This window comes from Fomitiporia mediterranea, assembly GCF_000271605.1.
Source record: "Fomitiporia mediterranea MF3/22 unplaced genomic scaffold FOMMEscaffold_5, whole genome shotgun sequence".
Classification (NCBI taxonomy): Eukaryota; Fungi; Basidiomycota; class Agaricomycetes; order Hymenochaetales; family Hymenochaetaceae; genus Fomitiporia; species Fomitiporia mediterranea.
In genome coordinates, this window is record NW_006760390.1 from 589,591 (window position 1) to 608,261 (window position 18,671).

General features: G+C 46.4%; 7 protein-coding genes across 7 annotated transcripts; 5 read left to right on the plus strand and 2 right to left on the minus strand.

Moving 5' to 3' along the window:
• Nucleotides 1–17: 17 nt before the first annotated feature.
• On the minus strand, nt 18–4,149 carry FOMMEDRAFT_81947 (uncharacterized protein; the record flags this gene model as incomplete). Its single annotated transcript, XM_007265130.1, has 19 exons — nt 18–155; nt 211–269; nt 328–364; nt 416–442; nt 497–726; nt 777–954; nt 1,016–1,106; nt 1,159–1,419; nt 1,477–1,622; nt 1,681–1,870; nt 1,921–1,963; nt 2,016–2,126; nt 2,177–2,613; nt 2,717–2,869; nt 2,918–2,989; nt 3,042–3,131; nt 3,196–3,643; nt 3,694–3,750; nt 3,807–4,149. The coding sequence occupies 19 exons, from the start codon at nt 4,147–4,149 to the stop codon at nt 18–20; spliced, it is 3,111 nt and encodes a 1,036-aa protein (XP_007265192.1).
• Nucleotides 4,150–5,663: 1,514 nt separating this feature from the next.
• On the plus strand, nt 5,664–6,714 carry FOMMEDRAFT_83093 (uncharacterized protein; the record flags this gene model as incomplete). The annotated part of the gene is made up of 2 exons (XM_007265131.1): nt 5,664–5,998; nt 6,054–6,714. The coding sequence occupies 2 exons, from the start codon at nt 5,664–5,666 to the stop codon at nt 6,712–6,714; spliced, it is 996 nt and encodes a 331-aa protein (XP_007265193.1).
• Nucleotides 6,715–8,399: 1,685 nt separating this feature from the next.
• Nucleotides 8,400–9,688, plus strand: FOMMEDRAFT_120741 (uncharacterized protein). The gene is made up of 7 exons (XM_007265132.1): nt 8,400–8,465; nt 8,562–8,700; nt 8,767–8,861; nt 8,925–8,951; nt 9,005–9,097; nt 9,163–9,411; nt 9,477–9,688. Exons 1-7 carry the CDS (start codon nt 8,463–8,465, stop codon nt 9,492–9,494), a joined length of 624 nt encoding a protein of 207 aa, XP_007265194.1. The 5' UTR covers nt 8,400–8,462; the 3' UTR covers nt 9,495–9,688.
• A 1,027-nt stretch (nt 9,689–10,715) lies between these two features.
• Nucleotides 10,716–12,508, plus strand: FOMMEDRAFT_145868 (uncharacterized protein; the record flags this gene model as incomplete). The annotated part of the gene is made up of 8 exons (XM_007265133.1): nt 10,716–10,810; nt 10,870–10,965; nt 11,033–11,131; nt 11,184–11,193; nt 11,251–11,320; nt 11,374–11,696; nt 11,756–11,813; nt 11,866–12,508. 8 exons carry the CDS (start codon nt 10,716–10,718, stop codon nt 12,387–12,389), a joined length of 1,275 nt encoding a protein of 424 aa, XP_007265195.1. The 3' UTR covers nt 12,390–12,508.
• A 315-nt stretch (nt 12,509–12,823) lies between these two features.
• FOMMEDRAFT_166964 (uncharacterized protein) lies at nt 12,824–13,771 on the plus strand (the record flags this gene model as incomplete). The annotated part of the gene is made up of 3 exons (XM_007265134.1): nt 12,824–12,885; nt 12,952–13,081; nt 13,135–13,771. The coding sequence occupies 3 exons, from the start codon at nt 12,824–12,826 to the stop codon at nt 13,687–13,689; spliced, it is 747 nt and encodes a 248-aa protein (XP_007265196.1). The 3' UTR covers nt 13,690–13,771.
• Nucleotides 13,772–13,969: 198 nt separating this feature from the next.
• FOMMEDRAFT_18990 (ABC1-domain-containing protein) lies at nt 13,970–16,587 on the plus strand. Its single transcript, XM_007265135.1, has 4 exons — nt 13,970–14,685; nt 14,740–16,200; nt 16,286–16,362; nt 16,424–16,587. Exons 1-4 carry the CDS (start codon nt 14,068–14,070, stop codon nt 16,440–16,442), a joined length of 2,175 nt encoding a protein of 724 aa, XP_007265197.1. The 5' UTR covers nt 13,970–14,067; the 3' UTR covers nt 16,443–16,587.
• Nucleotides 16,588–16,923: 336 nt separating this feature from the next.
• Nucleotides 16,924–18,160, minus strand: FOMMEDRAFT_33469 (uncharacterized protein; the record flags this gene model as incomplete). The annotated part of the gene is made up of 6 exons (XM_007265136.1): nt 16,924–17,007; nt 17,071–17,101; nt 17,244–17,682; nt 17,734–17,896; nt 17,962–17,974; nt 18,033–18,160. Coding segments are annotated over 6 exons (858 nt in total), but the record flags the coding sequence as incomplete, so codon positions are not given.
• Nucleotides 18,161–18,671: the final 511 nt, after the last annotated feature.

The following is an 18,671-nucleotide window of genomic DNA, read 5'->3' on the forward strand; positions in this document are numbered from 1 at the left end:
AAGCGTTCATAAGAGTATCATTCTTCACCGAACATGATCCTGAGATTCTCCATCGATTCGGAATCAGCCCCACTTTGACCCTTGAAGGCTTCTTTGATGATTGCAGTTTTCCTCTTCTGTATCGTGAGAATTCGTCCCTCGATTGTATTCGAAACCTACAACGCAGCAAGTCAGCTTAAGAAGTGCGCAGTTGCTGCTCGTTACACTGACAATGAAATGCGTTACGAAGACAGTTTTCTCCTGTCCTATTCGATGTACTCGATCGATTGCTTGACAAGTATTGACCGTGAGCATTCACGTTGAGTAACTCAAGCTCGAACCGCTAACCTTGATTTTCAATCGCCGCATTCCACCAACAGTCCATCTAAAGTAAAATTAGCTTTATTTAAAGTCGTGGTTAATCACTAGGAAGCACCATAAACACATGGTTTGCCGATGTCAGCTGTGGTGAAAAAGGCTTAGCAAATGGAGTAAAGAATATTAAATTTCATCGTACGTTGAGACCAACTCCGCCAGCTTTTAAACTCAGCATGAAGACCTTTGGTGCTCGAGAAGGCTTATTGAAGTTGGAAATAGCCTGATGCCTCTTCTTAATCTCGGTAGAACCATCAAGGCGGTACCATGCTAAGCCCTCTCGGTCCAAGACGATTTCGATCAGATCAAGAAAGCTTGTGAACTGTGAGAAAATAATGGCCCTGAAACAGGGATCCTGGTCTCTCAGTCGACCTAGTCCATATTTCAGCATCCAACTCTGGGAAATGCAAGGAGTGACGAACGTAGATGTTGAATCAATGCATTTAACTTCGTAGAACTCTTGAAATCATTTCTGCGCAACTCAAATGCTGGAGACGAGGAAGGGGCTTCATCCGAAATGATCTCCTCCGCTTCAGGAGCTATTCCAATGCTCATAGCTCTCGCCTTCTTTCGTCGGACTATTTCTAAAAGCTGCTCCTCCTGGAAGGTTGCAGGACATCAGTTGTTGCAGGTATCACAATCTTGGCGTTCTGTTGCTGACCTTCACAGGTCCGCAACGGCACACCGGACAAGAGCCTTCTTCTCCATTCTCTGACTGACGCTGTAGGAACGCCAGAATGCAATCCTTGCAGCTACGAAATGACATTACAATGCTGGAGTTCAAGATGTAAAGCTAAACTGTACCATTTGTGTGCACAGATAGGAAGAAGCACAGGTTCCTGCATGCAATCCATACAGATCGGACATTCTTCGTCTTCCTTCATGGATAGACTATTCAGAACAGTTTGCGCATAACCGCCACTGGTCTCCTCGGAACCTTGCCCACCGTTCGCAAGCTGACCAATCAATTCGTTGATGTCGACAATGCCGCCTCCCGTGTCGGACGAGGTGCCATCCTCATTCTCGGGCAAAACGAGACTCGGGTGCAATACCGCTCGACGTAATCTACAATCAAATCAGTATTTTCCTTTGGTCGTGATCGTCATTCTTCTCGTCACGAACTTCATAAGCATTGCTAAGATGTGAGTATATTTCTTTCCAACCAGGCCGCTCGCGTTTAGGCTGTCAAACTTCCGTTTTATAATGTCGTAAAGGCCATCATAAATCCTGCGCTCTAATGGACCAAATTCCAAGTATTCGTGTTTTATCTACAGGAGCAAAGAGATATGTATCAAACATCACTCAACGTGACGGTGAGTTAGTTACCTCTTTGTCCGGCAGTTGTACAATCATATTGCCATCGCGATCTCGCATGGTCTTTTCACGACGAAGCAGAACGCTTTCGAGGATAACTTGTACGACCTCGAGGGCTTTGGGCTCATGGTTGAGGAACGGGAGAGTGACGACGGATCGGAAGAACGAGTGGTCTGACCAAGGCGCAAAATTCAAGAATCGGCTGTGCAATATGTGAGCAACAATTTACCACAGATTGATCCTGTGACGTACAGAAGAGAATACAAATCCTCAAGGCGATTCACAATCGGTGTACCTATTGAAGCGAAATTAATATTAAGCAATCTTAATTCCGGGTAAGGATGTACCTGTAAGCACCCATCGCCGTGGAGCCCTGAGATCGAAAGCTGCTCTAGCCGTCTTGCTGGTTCGCGACTTTATATTGTGAGCCTCATCCAATACGACGCGGAACCATTCGACTGCGAAACGGTGTCGATAAGTAAGATGCGAGCATAGACAGGTCACGCACTGTTGAACAGCGGCACAGACTTGTCGCTCGACTTCTCCAGGCGTGAATGTTCCGACGAAAGGGTGCCATATGACGTGATGATAACATCGATTGCGTCCACGTCCGAATCAATCAACGTTTCAAGGTTCTCACGACTCTGACCGTGCCACACCAAGACATTGACTGTTCCATCCTGGCTCGAGCGGCGTAGTTCATTAGCCCATTGATCAAGTAGGGAAGCTGGTGCGATGATGAGGGTGGCTCTGCTTCGTCGGATGATCTGCTTCTTCACAGCTGGCCGGAAGGCAGCATCTAGCCTCAGCTGTTTCTGTTTGGTCCGTTGCTGCTCTTCGTCGGTTTCCACTGATACCACCTCTTCAGGCTTCTCGCCACGATTCGTTTGAATGAGAGAAGATATCATGATTGTCTTACCCATTCCCACTATAAAGAAAGTTAGACTGAGTCTGACCGCGTCGACTCAAAAGCACACTTACTCTCTTTATTGGTGAAGATAGTATGTCAGCTGTTTAACTCTCGCCTAAAGTGATAACAAGGTCATACTTACCGTCTGCAAGAATTCCGCCTCTGCAGATGTTATCCGCACAAGGAAACTCAAGACTCAATTCACCAGAGTGTGAATTGTAGTAGAAGGGAATTTCCTCGTCGGTCAAGTCGAGCATGCCATCAGGGTCTGGTTCTGGGGGGAATGTATATCTAGATGGAGAATGAACAACGACGCTTAACTGTGATCCAGTAACTTACTCGGACCATAGCGGGTGCATAGAAGTTGATTGACGAGCAGACGCCGCACCGGTTTCGCGCGAGTACATCCACCTAGCGTAGGGCTCAGCCAACATAATCCCTTGCCCACGAAATTAGACCTTACAAAAGAGCTTGTTTTTGATACGGTCTCAACTTGAGCGTAAATGTGTCACAAGGATCCATTTCCCCCATTTCAGCATCGTTGGCTTGCGCACTTGATCAAAGAAGCCAGAATTAAAATAGGTCGCTAGAATCTCAGCGAGTTCAAAACTACGCACCGTCTATATATAGCGTCTAAGTCATTTTCGTTCAGAACTTCCTCGTCGTTCTCCTCATCTGCGTTTTCGACATGGAGACTATCCACGTTATCCAGACCCCTTCTCCCAGTAGCCCCATTCGAAGCTGGAGCCCGAGAGGAACCTCCTGGAGGTATACTCTCCTTATCGAGAGTGCCGTTATTACCAGCTATTGCTCTAAGGCCGACCTTGTCGAATAAAGATTTTAACGAGGACTTGCGCTGACGAAGCATTTCTTCCTCCATGGTCTCAGATCCTTCATTGAACATCGTTTTGGGCCGTGCGGGTTCGGTACCGGAAGACGGATTGACAGTGAAGCGCTGGAAGGCCGATGGTAGCATATATATCGACAAAGAGACCAGCATATCTGCGCCTGAATAAAGCTTTTCGGGACAATCCACCATTGTGCTTCCATTGAAGCTGATAATACCTGCCAAACATTAACTCGGCGCTCATCTAGATTATATGCGCATATCATACCGAGATCAAGCAGTTTTGAGACCCAGTTCGAAACGTCAGTAGGCAGCCTTCCGAATTCTTTAATATATCTTAATAAGCGGCCTATCTAGTGCAGCGGAAGGCACAATACGTACCGAATCCCCTCATATTAGTCAGTCTGACGATGGTATTTACTTTTGTTTTCTTAGACTGTCCTCCTTTAGGCTTGAACATGTTGCTTATGGTCCCCTGTTTTCCTTTTCCATTGAGCTTGCCGTCCCTTTTGGCAGCCTCATCTTGTAGAGTATCTCGTTCCACCAGAATGGGATCCCCACTCTTCACGTAGCCCGTGCCTCTCACAGTGCTCCAAGCATTACCGACCAGTATCGAGCCGAGATAATATTCAGAGCGTTTTATGATGGGAGCAGGGTGGGTAATCTGCACGATCTTTCGCTTCTTCCGCGAATAGGATCCCAAAGAGGTATTGGCTGTCGACATAGAGGCTTCAGGTTTCATTTCTTCACTGTCAAACATCGATACAGCTTCACTGTGGGGACTTGATGGAGGCGGTTGCGAGCTCGCTATTCCCGAACGCGGCAATTCAGAATCGGCGTCAATTGGCATTTCCGCGTCGCTCGTGTTCTAAACGCGTTCTAATTTCAGCCCGGTCAGAATACATGCATCCTATTGGAAACTTACGGCATCAATCTGAGCCCTACAAGAGTTGTTAATTACGCCCTCCCTTTCAGTATCGTCGTCAGGATTTGACAGGAATAAGGGCTGGCTTTGTGGACTCCGCGACATCGTCGGTAATGAAAGAAGCGGGGGAGACACGGGAGACGCGTAAACGCGACATTGTCACTGCTCTGTCACGGGCGAAAAATGACCACTTTTTGGGCTCATAACTCAACTCAACAACTACTTTAGCAATCTTTGTGATTAAAAATGCTATATATCTTATAATTTTTGAGAAGAATGTTTTATTGATATTTAATTGAGCATATATGCAGCAGCTGCAGAGCTGAAAATGAGGTTTTTTGGTAGATTAGATACTGTAACTTCAATTTTTAATATTTTTTATTTTTCTAATTTGAATCTCACAATTCAGATGTTAGGATACAAGTACCATTTTACAGACTTAAAAAATATTTTGTTTTGAGTAAGATACAAATTTTTTTAAAGTGTGCAATTCTTTCGTCCACTACTGTATATTCAGGAAAAAAGATTTCAGCCCCAACTTTGTCCTACTTTGTCCTCAAGATGCACCCTCACCCCGATGGCCTGTAATGCCAAATTGTAGTCATTTTCCAGGAATACGAATGAGATGCGGAAAATCAGTTTGATTATAATTTATCATCCATTCGTATGTGATTAGTCATCATGTGAGCTACATGTCTGGTGGCATGCTTTTAAGTTTACTCACTCACGACTCACCGAACAGATGCAAACAGTGTACATATCCCCAGAACAACCATCCGATCTCTGTTTTTCATTGGTGAGAGATAACATACATGGCATATGTGACCACGAGATGCTTCACAGCAAGTCAACGACTTGGTTGAATGGACCAGCAACCAGCGACGAAAGGCTAATTCGATGCAAGACATACGTTCCTTACAAAGCATTGATACTTTGTATTAGCGTAGAAGTACTTCACCAATATGACAAGACATTCGTGCCAAATTTCGGACCTCATTCTGGAGTAAGTCTCTGCTTGGACAACAAAAGTGAGGCTTTGCAAGCTATTTCGATTTTTTTCGAGAACCTCGTAATGACTTGTCTGCTACGAATATTCAGGTCCTTGTATGGGCGCCTAAGTAACATATGTAGGACTTAGGTTCCACGTTCAATGGGATGTTTGAGTTTCAGCAACACGTTTTGATGCAGTCAAAGATTCAGCACCAAATAAGCGCCAGACCAATAATGGGACATATATACAGTCACGATATCCTCCATCACTCCAGATCTACCCTCTTCCCATTGTTGTTGCTCTTGCTTGACAACCTGTAGGGATGAGTCTAGAGTGCAAAGTCTATCAGAAGGAGCTCCGGATACTTGGATACGGCTACCCACTGTACGAGCCTAATCCAGCCGAGTACGACCGTGTACGTGTTGGTGATGTCGGTATTACTCATAAGAACGGATACTTCCGGAGGATATTCAATGCACTTCCTCAGTCGGAGTCGTCTGCTGAGTATGATATAAATTCAACGTACGGCGTGCCAGAGGGCTTTGAACCATTACCGGACGCCTCCCGGTTAACGACATTCAGCAATGAAATCAATCCAGGAGCTTGGCTGCAATCTCACCATGTCAAGCGGATTGAAGGCGACGTAGATTTTTCAGTGTAATTGTCCTTTTATTTGTCGTTTGAGTGAATTATTAATGCATGTTTTGTGTAGGACTGCTGCAGCCGCTGGAGCTAGGGTCAACTTTCTGGTATCCAATCAACAGGCTGCTGCGCTTCGTATCAAGCACAGTGCAGAACGAGTGAACGCATCTCGTCTGGGTCTTTACCGGTCTTATATGTTAAAGCATTACAAGTCATGGTGGCGATTCATTCGTGACTTGGGATTCGACTTTGAACTGGAAGACATTATCCTGGTAACAGGACATGAATTGACCGCGAACTGGGCAACTGCAACGCTCATTGAAAGTGCGACGCACGGAGGATTTAGGATCCAGGCGGGTGATGCGGTTGCGCTTTCAGCCTCGACTAGTATTTCAGGAGCATCGGAATCGGCGATTCACGTTCCCATACGGGTTGGCCCAAGTCCGTATAATCCTCCGTTGCAGCATCTTAGAAACCACAATGGCGACATAAATCGTGACGATATTGAACCATTCAAAGATCAGTGCATTTTCCTGAGAGGCTTTCGTGTCAAGGAAAGGCTCTTCATGTTTACGAAGATGAGAGCGGCTGCAGAGCCAGAGGATATGGATATGGATAGGGACATTGATGCGGAATCAGGTCCTATCCCTGTCGTATACGATTCAGATGATGATGTTCAGCTCGAAGAGGTCCGGTGTAAACTCTTGATCTTAAAACGTGCTTGCGCTTAACCGAATCACAGACCGTTGTAGATCACAAGTTTGTTTTAGACTCCATTCTTAAAGTGAGTGGTAGAGCTGTATTAATTATAGTATATAGCTTAATTTACTTCATGTAGGCAGGCGCAGAGGTTGCCATAGTGCATGAACTTGATGTTTGCGCATTGGCAAAGGTTAGATCTGTTTAATTGCACATTTAACTCCATTGATCAGCCCTTTGTAGGCTAGCGGGAACGATTCAGATCAATTGAAAAGTGCCAAAGATTTCCGACAAAAAGGATGGGATATTGTGACGGATTTTGACGAAGGCCACAAGAAAACAGGTAGGAACTTCGCAAAAAAGGAGTGCGCCACAATAAACATCGCTAATTACTATGCCTAAGTCGGTACAATCAAACGTCGTTCCGCGCTCCGTCAGAAGAACAAGCGGGTTACTCAGCCTGATGGAGCTACAGCCGACCATGAAGACTATGAAGGCGGGACTACGTTTTCTCTTGACAGGCAAGCTGGCAAATCTCAACGGTTCTACTGTAACTTACCAGTTTAATTTCTAGTATTCAACTTAGTCCAAGGCCCAAGCCTATCAACCAGATAGCCAAAGTTCAATTCGAAACAACTCCCGAGGAGATAGAGTGTCCTGATCCCAGTAGTTCAATAAGCAACTCATATCAATCTACAGACGACGAAGAGTACGTTTCTCTAATTTATAATTGGTTAAAATAACTAATGCTATGTCGTTTACAGGGCTCCTACGCAATGGTTTAATCCAGTAATAACAAAGAAAGATTCGTTTGAAATGCTCCAGACTTTTAGACCTCTTCGACGGAGCCCATCAAACACGACAATTGCAAGTGACACAACAGCCGTGGCATCTGAGGCATCTGGCAGGGGGAAGGGAAGATTGATCATGGCTTATTCGAAGGTGAATCGCAGGAAAGGAAGAGCACGGCAACGAGGCTACCAGTTCCTAAAGAAAACCGTGGACAGTAATTCTGAGACTGTTAGAGAAGACATCAGAGAGCTTCAGGCGAGCGTTGCTGACCTGCGGGTAGAAGTGATTCGGCTTCGGAGGGAGTTGGCTGCCTCTCGGTTGGCCCAGGATACTGGCTCGGATTAAATAATACGTCTGCCCAAGGCGACTTTCTACATACATTGATTCTTGTTTTTGATGTAATATAGAAGATTATAGTTTTTCCACTTTCACGTGGACATTTTACTAGCAGTTTATTAAGATAAACGTGTATTGATCCGTGTGGTAGTATGGAATAACCCTCTTGAATATATAGTCTTTGAATATGCTGGGGCGTTCGGGACACAGTAGTTTCGGGCATTGAAAAGTCTTTCTGTCTCCGTATAAGAGTCCCCTGTGCACGAGTCAGACGCCTGTATCAACGTATATATGTGTTTTATTCCAAATTTCGATGTGTCGACGTTGAAACTGGACATATTTCAGAGATACCACATCGTCACTTCACAGAGCCGACTTCTCAAAATTCCTACGTAACTTACATATAAACATACTACATAGGTGCTCGGACATGTCATCATATTGGTGAAGTACTTCTACGCTAATACATTCACCCCCTCTCTCATGTTCTTCAGAAACTTGATCTCCATACTTGCTGCTCGGCATTGTGCGATCCTAAATATGATTACGTCACAATCATATATCTGCGACTCCTCACTTCGTTTGCCAACACTCCGACGACTCGTGAGGGACCTCTACTATTTAGCTTTTACTTCTTACTCGTCGTTCAGTCATGGTACGTTTCGCTGCCTACACAGTTGAAGTTAGATTGACCTTGATCCTTACATCCCTTCATTGCCTACCTCGAACGCGTCGCGTGTGCGATTTACAGGATACCTTTGTCAATCTAGCTAAGCAGGGATACAGCGCTTACGAGAAAAGCCAGGAGAACGTGTCGAAGACGGGAGGCAGCGAATATAACCGGCCGTCGCACTCGCAGCATGATCCAGGACGGCCAGATTCTCCAGACTGTGCGTTGCTGTGTGATCCTTTGTTTATGCATATATTGAAGGATGATAAACTTTATTTTGAAATAGTGGATGAAGACTATGCAGTGAAACATGCAACTCAGCATGGGTCTGGCGACGAATCACTGTTCTCCTCGGCCATGAGTTTTGTTAAGTCTAACAGTGTAAAGTTTAATGCACCTGAAGCATAAAGATCGTGTCCTGATCTAATTACTATTGCACCATAGGGATCCAAGCATGAACCCGTTGATGAGGTAAGCTATGCACTCTATCATATTCTGCCAGAATGATCTAATCGATTCCACAGGAAGGCGTAACATCTGCTCATCAAAAAGTATATGAACATGGTTCTGGCTCGAGCATGAGCGCAGACTCTCTAGGAAGTGCTGCTGCTCTGCAGGTGGGCTCCCACATCTTCGAACATATCAGAGACATTGATGTGCCTTATTTACATGTAATATGTAGGCATTCAAGAAGTTTACGAGCTCTGGTGGCTCAGAAAATAAGGAAAAGGATTCGAAGTCAACGCTGATTTCTATGGCGATGGCTGAAGCATCCCAACTCTTCGATAAGTCTGGCGGTACTGCTTCAGGCGGAAAACAGGACGCGGTGAACAGTGCCGGGATGACAGTGATGAAGCTCCTCGTGCAAAGCAAGTTTTCTAGTATGACTGGTGGGGGCAACAGCGGTGGACTTGGCGGCCTGCTGAGCATGGTGAGAGTGGTGACAGTGGTCCCATATAGCTTTCATTGGTTTAGTATAACTGCTTCCCTTTCTAGGCATCAAAGTTCGCGTAAGATAAGCCGAACTAAACGAACTGACGGAAGTTTCTTGGACCCTCGATTTTGTATAATATGGAATATCTTGAAATTGTATGAACGCAAATGCAAAATGCCAGAGATTGGCAAAGTGCTGCGGGAACGAAGGATCTGAATATCATTTAAGAGGCGCTTGTGGTTAAGCTCATGTATGGATTGACATTGATAGGAATACCCTAGACGAGAAGCACTCTGAACTGCCATGAGCACTAGCTTGACAACAGACAAATACCACTCAACAATGATGCCACAGGAAACGCCCCATTAACGCAGCTGTTCTTTTCATTATCCGGTAGTGAACAGATTTATCCAGGGCCATAAGGTGCGTTTTACTCTGTTATTATAGTTGCATTTTCTTCGGAATCACTTAGCTTGGCGGTCGCGCATGGAGGACAATGTTAGGCAGCCCTCATAATAATCTGCCTGACCTGTGAAATTCTATAATTCCAATACTGTGATGTTTCGAGAGCGGCCCTTCCATGGCTTCAGTCAAGATATGAGAAATTGATGCATTCTGGTCAAAAGTTTATGCATTATAATGTGATGCAATAAGACATTTTCTACTGTAGGTGTTCTGCGATTTGTTGCCACATAAAGGCCGACGAGTCCAAGAGTCGTGGAAGGCAGATTCGTGGCATGGTACAACCAACCACGTTCTTTACTCGCTTCGATCTTCAGGTACCCTGCTGCCGAAAATCGCGAATACATATTCTTGGGCGAGCCGAAAACTTACTGAACTGATCCGGCTGAGATGTTTCCTTTCTGTGTTTATTACTGAGGACAATCGCGCTTGTGTCTCCATGGTCTAATCCTTTGCCGGAAATGTGACGCAGACTAAACGTTCACTAAAGAATAATTAATCCTCGGCTTGTCGTCGAAACACGTGTATATGCCGCCCTGGAACTGTCTTGACATGTTCTAACTCGCTCCCTTTCAGATATCAAACATCAATCATTCGCAACCCTTCCATTCTATCTGGCAAACTCTACAGGACATAAGGTCACAGGAGAAAGTCGATCTTGCGAATGCTGCCTAATTCAAATGTTGACGGGAATCGTGGAAACATGCCCTTCTTCTACGGCGTTGAAGATTTAATTTAAGTATCAAGTACGCGTCCTGGTATTTAGGCTTGGGCTTAGTTGCTCGTTCCCCTTTATCTTCTTTAATCTCTTCTTCGTCTTACCGTCTAACACCCTGAAAATGTCTGCCTCTTCAAACAGTGCTTCTCAACCTCCTTTGAACGCCTACGGTGCTCTCTGGGGTCCTCCGCTCATTGCCACCTTCGTTGCCGCTATGTGAGTGTCTTATGTGCAGAATTCCCAAAACGTTGTCCGACTGAACGAAATGGGTTCAGTGTATATGGCATTTCGGTCCTTCAAACCTTTTACTACTATTCTCACCATGGCAAGAGGGATGGGCCCGGCTGGCTGATACTCGTTGCCGCCATCTTGTGCGTTCCGAAATTCGAGGATACCCAATGGCTCAAGGAGTCAACTGACTATATGCTGTATTTACAGCGTGCTCGACAGCGCTGCCATGGGGCTGTTCATGTACTGCGCATATTATTATTCTATCATGTCGTGGGGCATACCAGAGATGTTGGATCCGGATGTTAAGTACGTGGTAAAATCTTCGTTCGTTGGATATGGTTATCGATATTCGGCCTAGGGAGTTCCCAGTATGCGTTGATTCTCTGAGGTTTGACAAATACACATACTGATCTTTGCGACACCAGACCGAGTATATTATCACAACGTTCCTTGCATTCATTGTGCAGAACTTTTACATTAACACGATTCGAGCATGTGAGTACGCATATAATCTACTCAGCTACAGGCTAACCCAAAGTCTTTTGTAGTACGCGCTCCAATCATTATCACAATCCTCCTCTTCCTTACTTCGCTCACAGCATTTAGCGCAGGCCTCATCCTGCCCGCGGTTCAACTCAAACTAGCGTTCATCCATACAATAGTCGTCGCACCCCTGAACCACCTAGCATTCAACATTGCTCGCGGAACTGCCTTGGCATGCGACGTTGGCATTGTCATCGTTCTGTGTTGGCTATTCTCCATACGCAAGACAGGTGTACGACGTGCGAACAATGTACTTGACGCGTTGATTATGTTCTCTGTTCAGCGTGGAGTGCTCCAGGCAATTGTGCAGACTGGGGAAGTGCTTGCAGTGAGTCTTCTAGCGCTGGTATTGACGTGACAGGAATTGGTTGCTGAGGAATTTTTCAGTATGCAATCAAATCGGATGGGATATATTTCCTCCCATTCCATGTTATCGTTTCTCGCAGTGAGGCCGTCTTTTTCTATGTCTATGCTGTAAGGTCTCTAATCAATTTTAGTCTACTGCAACTCTCTCCTTGCTACACTGAATTCGCGCGACTATGTCCTCTCAAAGGGTCTATCTAGTCGCGAACGCATACAGAAGATACGTCGAGAAAACGGTGACGCGGAGCTCGGTAACGTGAAAGATGATAACGGAGAGCAAATACGGAACAAGGAATTACCGGAACAATCCAGGTTGCCTATGGCGACAGAGTCGAGTGCCGGCAGGTGGGCGAGTACGATGAACGCAACGCAAGCTATCCTTACGAGTTTCCTCGAGCCACCTTTCCTCTTTACGAGTTCAACTTCTCAGGACGGGCGACCTGGGCGTAGTGGAGGGTCAAACGTGCATACAGTCTCTATATCTGTATCTGAGGGACCGTATTCGAGTGTTGGTATTACTTCACACTCGGACTCTGAGAGGGTTGCATCGCGTGTTGACACTTTGATGAACGAGTTGGCAAAGGCTCAGTCGACGGTGTCTCTCGAAACGTCTGGTCCGGAGACCCCTATAACACCGATCAATTACCGTCGAGATTAAACTGTACGGCATTCGACTCAGTTTGACTCTAGTAATCCAGTTGCTTTTAGTCATATTCGTGTATTTGACGTTTTCCTCTGTTCATTACTCCGTTCGCTAACTTCATTGTCAATGTCAACAATTCAACATCCAATCAATCTCTGTGACCTAAATTCAGAAATTCCCTTCTTGGGGATAATTCGATAAAAATGGGTGTGTAAATCAAATAGAAGTGCGTCATCGGTCAAAGCTCCAACTGGAGTCGGTTCGAGGCTAGCGCTAGCTTTTTCTAAGTTTCTCCACCGACGTCATGCGTTACTTATGTGATTGCAATATAAAGTCTAGGGCTGGGATACATCCGTCCCGACAACGCATATATCCTGGTTATCCAGCGCACTTATACCACAAAACCACAACACCACTTCTCATTATTATTCATTATTTCCCATCCTATAATGTCGCAAGCTGTGAACAACCTTGCTACTCAGACTGTTGAGTCGGGAATTTATGCTGCTGAGTACGTCCGGATTTTTGACTTCGACGCCTTTGTGGCGTTCGTTTGCTGATGAGTTGTGTTTTGTAGACGTGCGAAACAAGAGACGAAGGATGCGACGAACACAGCATCTACAACTGGTGGAGAGATTAAGAGAGAGGCACAAGTGAAGGCTTCGGATGTGCAGACGGTTGCAGCTGATGCAGCAGGTACCGCAAAGGTATGACACCTACATATAACGACACGATTAAAAGTTTTGACTACGTATTTTAGGAGAAATTTCCCGCAGCCGCACAGCAGACAGCAGAAACGGCCGACGTGTTACAGCACAAATTATCGGAGAAGACAGATGCAGCGGCAGAAGAAGGAAAGCGAGACGTAGAAGCGGCAAAGCAAACTGGGACGTCGTACGTAGAGCAGGCGAAGCACGTGGGCGGGAACGTATTGGCAACTGCGCAGGGTTATGTCCAGGCCGGCCAAGACCGACTCTCAGCGTCCGCACAGAGTGAAGAGGGGGGCATTACTTCGACACTTGCGAGCGCTGCGAATACGGCACTTGGTGCGACGAAGTCGCTGCTCAATACTGCGCAAGGGACTTTGCAGCCGACTGTTGAGAGCGCAAGGTCAACCGTCCAACCACATGTGGAGAACGCTCAGGCCACTGTGCAACCTCACATTGAGAATGCTAAGAATACCGCGGAGCCGTACGTCCAGTCTGCAGTAGACACGACGAAACAGTATGCGCAGGCGGCAGTCGATACCGCGAAGCCGTACGTACAAAGCGCAAAGGAGACCGTTGCGCCGAGCGAGGAGAAGAAGGCAGATTAGTATTGAATAGAGTTGTGATGGTCTGTTTTAATTGTTTTTATCTAATGTAGTCGTTCTCGTGTGGTGTATGGTATACCCAAACATGATTCTTGTCTTGTCGAAGTAGGCACATACACGCACAGCCGTGTAGATACTAGACGAAGTCAATTATGGTGACGTAATGCATACCTTCATATTCCATATCAGGCATGCCGTCGATCCCGTAGATTATTTTCCGCCCCGCGAGACAGAGCAAAGGTACTTGCAGTCTGAGCTTTGCCGTGGGTGGAGGTCAGCTTGCAGTCTGCTCTGCTCCTCTTAAACCAGCCGACCACATTACTTTACCTCGATGCTCGTTGTCTATGCATCCACCTTATAGCACTCCATAATATCCTTTTCATGTCGGCGACGCTCCGCTCGTTTTCTACTGTGTCGTCTCTTAGGTCATTGGCCCGTCCTCAAGCAGCTCGTGTTGCCGTCCCAAGACAGCCTCGGAACGATATCCACGGCCTCCGCTTTACCCATAGTTTCCCAAGAAAACCTGACTTCGCACCGTTTTTCCAACGTGCCCGGGTCCCGAATCGGCGTCTCGATAGACGTGTCCTCTGGGCACTCCCGATAGTAGGAGGGGTCGCGCTTTATCTGACTCCTCACAAGCCTCTATTACTTTCTTCTGTCTTCGCTTCACCCCATCTCATTCCTGTACCACCACGCAACTCTGATTCGGAAACTCTCGTTGGACCGGAAACTCAGCATGTAATCAACTCGCCGGACGAAGAAGGCCGGTCTCTCCTTGCACGTCTGCGCAGAATATTGCGCGATTGGCTTTTTGAGCCGATATTCACTGCACGACGTTTCGTGCATTTGTTCTTTATTTTCATTCCTGTGATTTTGACTTCACCTGCCGTGTTATGTGGTACGGTGCAATTGAGACGGGGAGGTGAAAGGAGTGGTGCGCTTTGGTGGTATTCGTTTTTAGTGAGGGCGTTGGAGAGAGCGGGGCCGACGTTTATTAAGGTATGTCTGATCTATTTGCCTTCGAAAAGAGTGAATTCTTAGCGATTCTTCTAGGTCGCACAATGGGCGGCATCGCGCCGAGACATCTTCCCCACCGAACTTTGCGCGAGGTTGGGCAAATTACATTCAAGGGGGAAGCCACATTCGATCCAACATACACGCCGTGTTATCGAACGTGTCTTCCAACGACCCTTTGAAGATGTCTTTGAAGAGTTTGACGAGAAGCCAATTGGTGTCGGTGCGATTGCTCAAGTGTACCGCGCAACATTGCGAAAAGACGTCATACCTCCATCGTATCTTGACCCGAAGCGACCACGACGTCAAGGCCGCCTATCATTTGATCCGAACGTTCCTTTTGACCCGCCTCCGTCTGTGCCTTCAGCTTCCGTTGCGATTAAGATCCTTCATCCGAGGGTCGAGTCTTACGTCTCGCGGGATCTCAAAATCATGCACTTCTTCGCGACGATGATCTCGTCAATTCCCGGTATGCAATGGCTCTCATTACCTGAAGAGGTTGACGTGTTTGGTGGGATGATGGCGGAGCAGCTTGATTTACGACATGAAGCTCAGAATTTACAGACGTTTGAACGGAACTTCAGCCAGCGCAAGTCGGCTGTATCGTTCCCTCGTCCGCTTATGCCGTTCTGCAGTCGGGATGTGCTTATTGAGGAGTACCAGACTGCATTGTCTATGGAATCCTTCCTTGCGAACGGCGGTGGTCCGTACGATAAACATGTCGCAGAGCTTGGCTTAGACGCGTTCTTGAACATGCTGCTGCTTGACAACTTCGTCCATTCGGATTTGCATCCTGGGAATATCATGGTCAAATTTTACAGACCCTCGACACGATTCCTCCTAAAGGGGATGTGGAGCTCGTTAACGGGAACGAAGCAATCCGTCGACACGCTCGGTCCTCCTCCGACTGAGTCCGATCACGACAACGAAGTGGTCGAACATCTTCACAATTTAGTATCAGACCCTCCAGCATGGCGGGCAGAGCTTAATCGTCTCTTCGAACAAGGCTACATACCAGAAGTCGTCTTCATCGACGCTGGGCTAGTGACAACACTAAACGACCGTAATCGACGTGACTTCCTAGACCTCTTCCGCGCCATAGCCGAATTCGACGGGTACCGCGCCGGCGAACTCATGGTCGAACGTTGTCGTTCACCCCAACTCGCTCGGGACCCCGAAACATTCGCATTACGCATGCAACATATCGTCTTACAAGTTAAACGCAAGACTTTCTCTCTCGGACAAATCAAAATCTCAGATATTTTGATTGAAGTTTTCCGTGCGTTACGGGAACATCACGTCAAGCTTCGAGAGGATTTTGTGAATACTGTTGTTTCTGTTTTGATTTTGGAAGGGATTGGGAGGCAATTGAATCCGGAGTTGGATTTGTTTAAGAGTGCGTTGCCGATTTTGAGGCAGTTGGGGAAGCAGATGGCTCAGCAGGAGAGGATTGAGGCTGTGAAGGAGTTGCCGAAGAGTGATTTGGGGGCTTATTTGAAGGTATGTGCGACTCTAACTGCTTCCCTTCTCTCCCTGTCGAGGAATGTTTGTTTATCTGAGCTGATGGTCTTTTCTTTTATCTTAGTTATGGGCATTCCTCGAAGTACGTCAACTCGCCTCAGGTAGTACCGGAGAAGTGGACGACCTCGTCCGAGATGGCCTGTACGAAGTCTCAAAATTTTAAAGTCCAAGTTCTGCAAAACTCACTATTGGTTTTTTCAAGGCTTGTTCCCAGCATATAGATGCATGCTAGAAAGGGAGTTGTAGATGCGTGACGCGTGTCCAGGGCGGACACACGATCGGATAGAATTAAACCAAAAGACTGTAGCTTATGCTGGTATAATTTTGATGACTACTCAATGCGAATTAAATTACATGCAATATCCCCTTGACGAATTTAAACGAAGCAGATGCTGTAAATTGCGATTGCCTTTATTTTGTCTTCAGTGTATTTTCGAAGAAAGTGTCCTTAATAGATATAATATACATGTGCGAAAGAAGTCACAGCATTTAGGACATAGATCATCCTTAAGACCTTCACCATCATAGATACATAGATGTTGAATCGCATGCACCTGTACCTCAAACGACGACAACAGAACCCGTTTTTTCATCGTATTCCGAGTCAGATTCTGCAGGTTTAGATCCGCTGCCTGACGGAACACCAGCAGGCACATCGAGTTCTGGGGCTGGATCGCCTTGTGAAGCAGCAGGAGGTGGAGGTGGAGATGGGGGGAGGGCGGTTGCATACCAGCCGTTTGCAAATGATGCAAGACCCGCGATGAGTCCGAATATTCCGACCCAGACCTAGTGAAAGCGTGGATTAGTGATTCGAAGAGTTTGAGATGAGTTGATTGAATGCTGACGGACCTCGTTTGAGAACAGACCTCGTTCTAGCGACCTAAGAAAAAATGCGACGTGTAAGTTACTTCGTTACCCGTTTTCTTAGAAAAATATGCAATAGTTTGGAGTGAGAGTAATCGAACGCCGGGTAAAAACGGACATAACGGACACGAAGGGCTGTGTGTAAGAAGATTACTCACCAATGAATCGTAAGCGGAAGGTTACCCAAGTTCTCAATGAACTCGTTCTTGAGTGCCAATTTCCTCCTAGCAAGATCTCTTTTTTCCGCCTCTGCGTCGCCGTTGCTCTTCGACTTTGCAAGCGCACGCTCGCGTAATCTCAACAATCGCGCATCTTCGCGCAGGTGTATGAAATGCAGGAAGACGTATACCGCCCATGCGCGTGTTGACCAAAGCGCTAGCTTCGACGTGTTTAATTTTACCGAGAGGTTCTTCGCGAAGGGGATGGACAGCGAGATTCGCTCTGGGAGGATTCCGTGAGTGCGGAGATAGAAGAGGTGTTCGAAAGGATAATAGAAGAGCATAGACCATCCTTGGATTCGTTCGACAGTTAGGAGCTCTCTTGTTGGTGGAGGCATACGTTCAAGTGAGGTGAGCCATTGGTATATTGGAAGTAGGCCTGTCGAGGATAATCAAAGTGTGAACACAAGAGTCATAGCGACTATCGTACCCCAGAATCTCCAAAGCATCCTCGATTCCCCTATTTTCGAATAGAGCTTTGATAACGCAGCTGAAGCAGTGCTAGTAGAGTCTTTTCTCATTCCGGACCGATACTGTAGTCTAGCTCGCATGTCCAGCCATGGTATGACAAGTTTCAAAATATATTGTATGATCTGCGACAGCACGATCGGATCAGTCCAATGCAATTGTGAATTTTTAACCAAGTGAGCTAACATACCATGAAAAACTTGCTGAAATTAAACACACTTAGTAAAAGTGTTCTCAGTTAGACATTATACAAAAACGCACTCGCTGCCGCTCCATGTGCTAAGGTACCTAACGGCATGGTCGAGTGTCCCCGAGGTCGGTGCTCTGGAGAATAAGCCGAGAATAAGGTCATTTAGTCTAGCAATAGTGAGCTCCTTTGAAGTCGACATGACAATCTTAAGGCAATGACTTGGGACTAGCAATGCCCCGCAACTGTTGGAGAAGCTGAATGAGTTGATCGTGCACTGTGTACATGTACATGTGATTACAACAACACGTCTCACGTGCACAGCATAAGTAAACTGAACTGAAACCTTGCGTAGGGACTGGCGCGGATAGAGCTTACCGCGGTTTCGCACTGCGGATGATAATTTCCCACGGATACCATACCGCGGATGAAATTCTCACGGTTACCGCGGTTACTGCAGATCCGCAAAATACTACGAAGCTAACTTTGAAAGGTAGCAAGTTCTCACAATGACTTGTATGTAATTAGTGTAAAGCATCACATTTGTGACTAAAGTCACATCATCAAACACATTTAGTAACCCTTTTCTTTTTAACTGTGCTAAGCGTCCAACCGCGGTTTCTGCGGTTACCGTGGGAATTTCATCCGCGGATGGCTCTATCCGCGGTACGGATTGCGGATTTCTGCGGCGGTAACCGTGCCAGTCCCTAACC

Excerpts from the sequence above, each read along its gene's own strand:
- FOMMEDRAFT_120741 (XM_007265132.1), top strand. Across the intron at positions 8,862-8,924 it reads GTTTTGTTAAGTCTAACAGT|GGATCCAAGCATGAACCCGT; the intron begins GTAAAGTTTAAT and ends ATTGCACCATAG. Across the intron at positions 8,952-9,004 it reads AGCATGAACCCGTTGATGAG|GAAGGCGTAACATCTGCTCA; the intron begins GTAAGCTATGCA and ends TCGATTCCACAG.
- FOMMEDRAFT_18990 (XM_007265135.1), top strand. The coding sequence starts at position 14,068 with ATGTCGGCGACGCTCCGCTCGTTTTCTACTGTGTCGTCTCTTAGGTCA. Across the intron at positions 14,686-14,739 it reads CGGGGCCGACGTTTATTAAG|GTCGCACAATGGGCGGCATC; the intron begins GTATGTCTGATC and ends CGATTCTTCTAG. Across the intron at positions 16,201-16,285 it reads ATTTGGGGGCTTATTTGAAG|TTATGGGCATTCCTCGAAGT; the intron begins GTATGTGCGACT and ends CTTTTATCTTAG.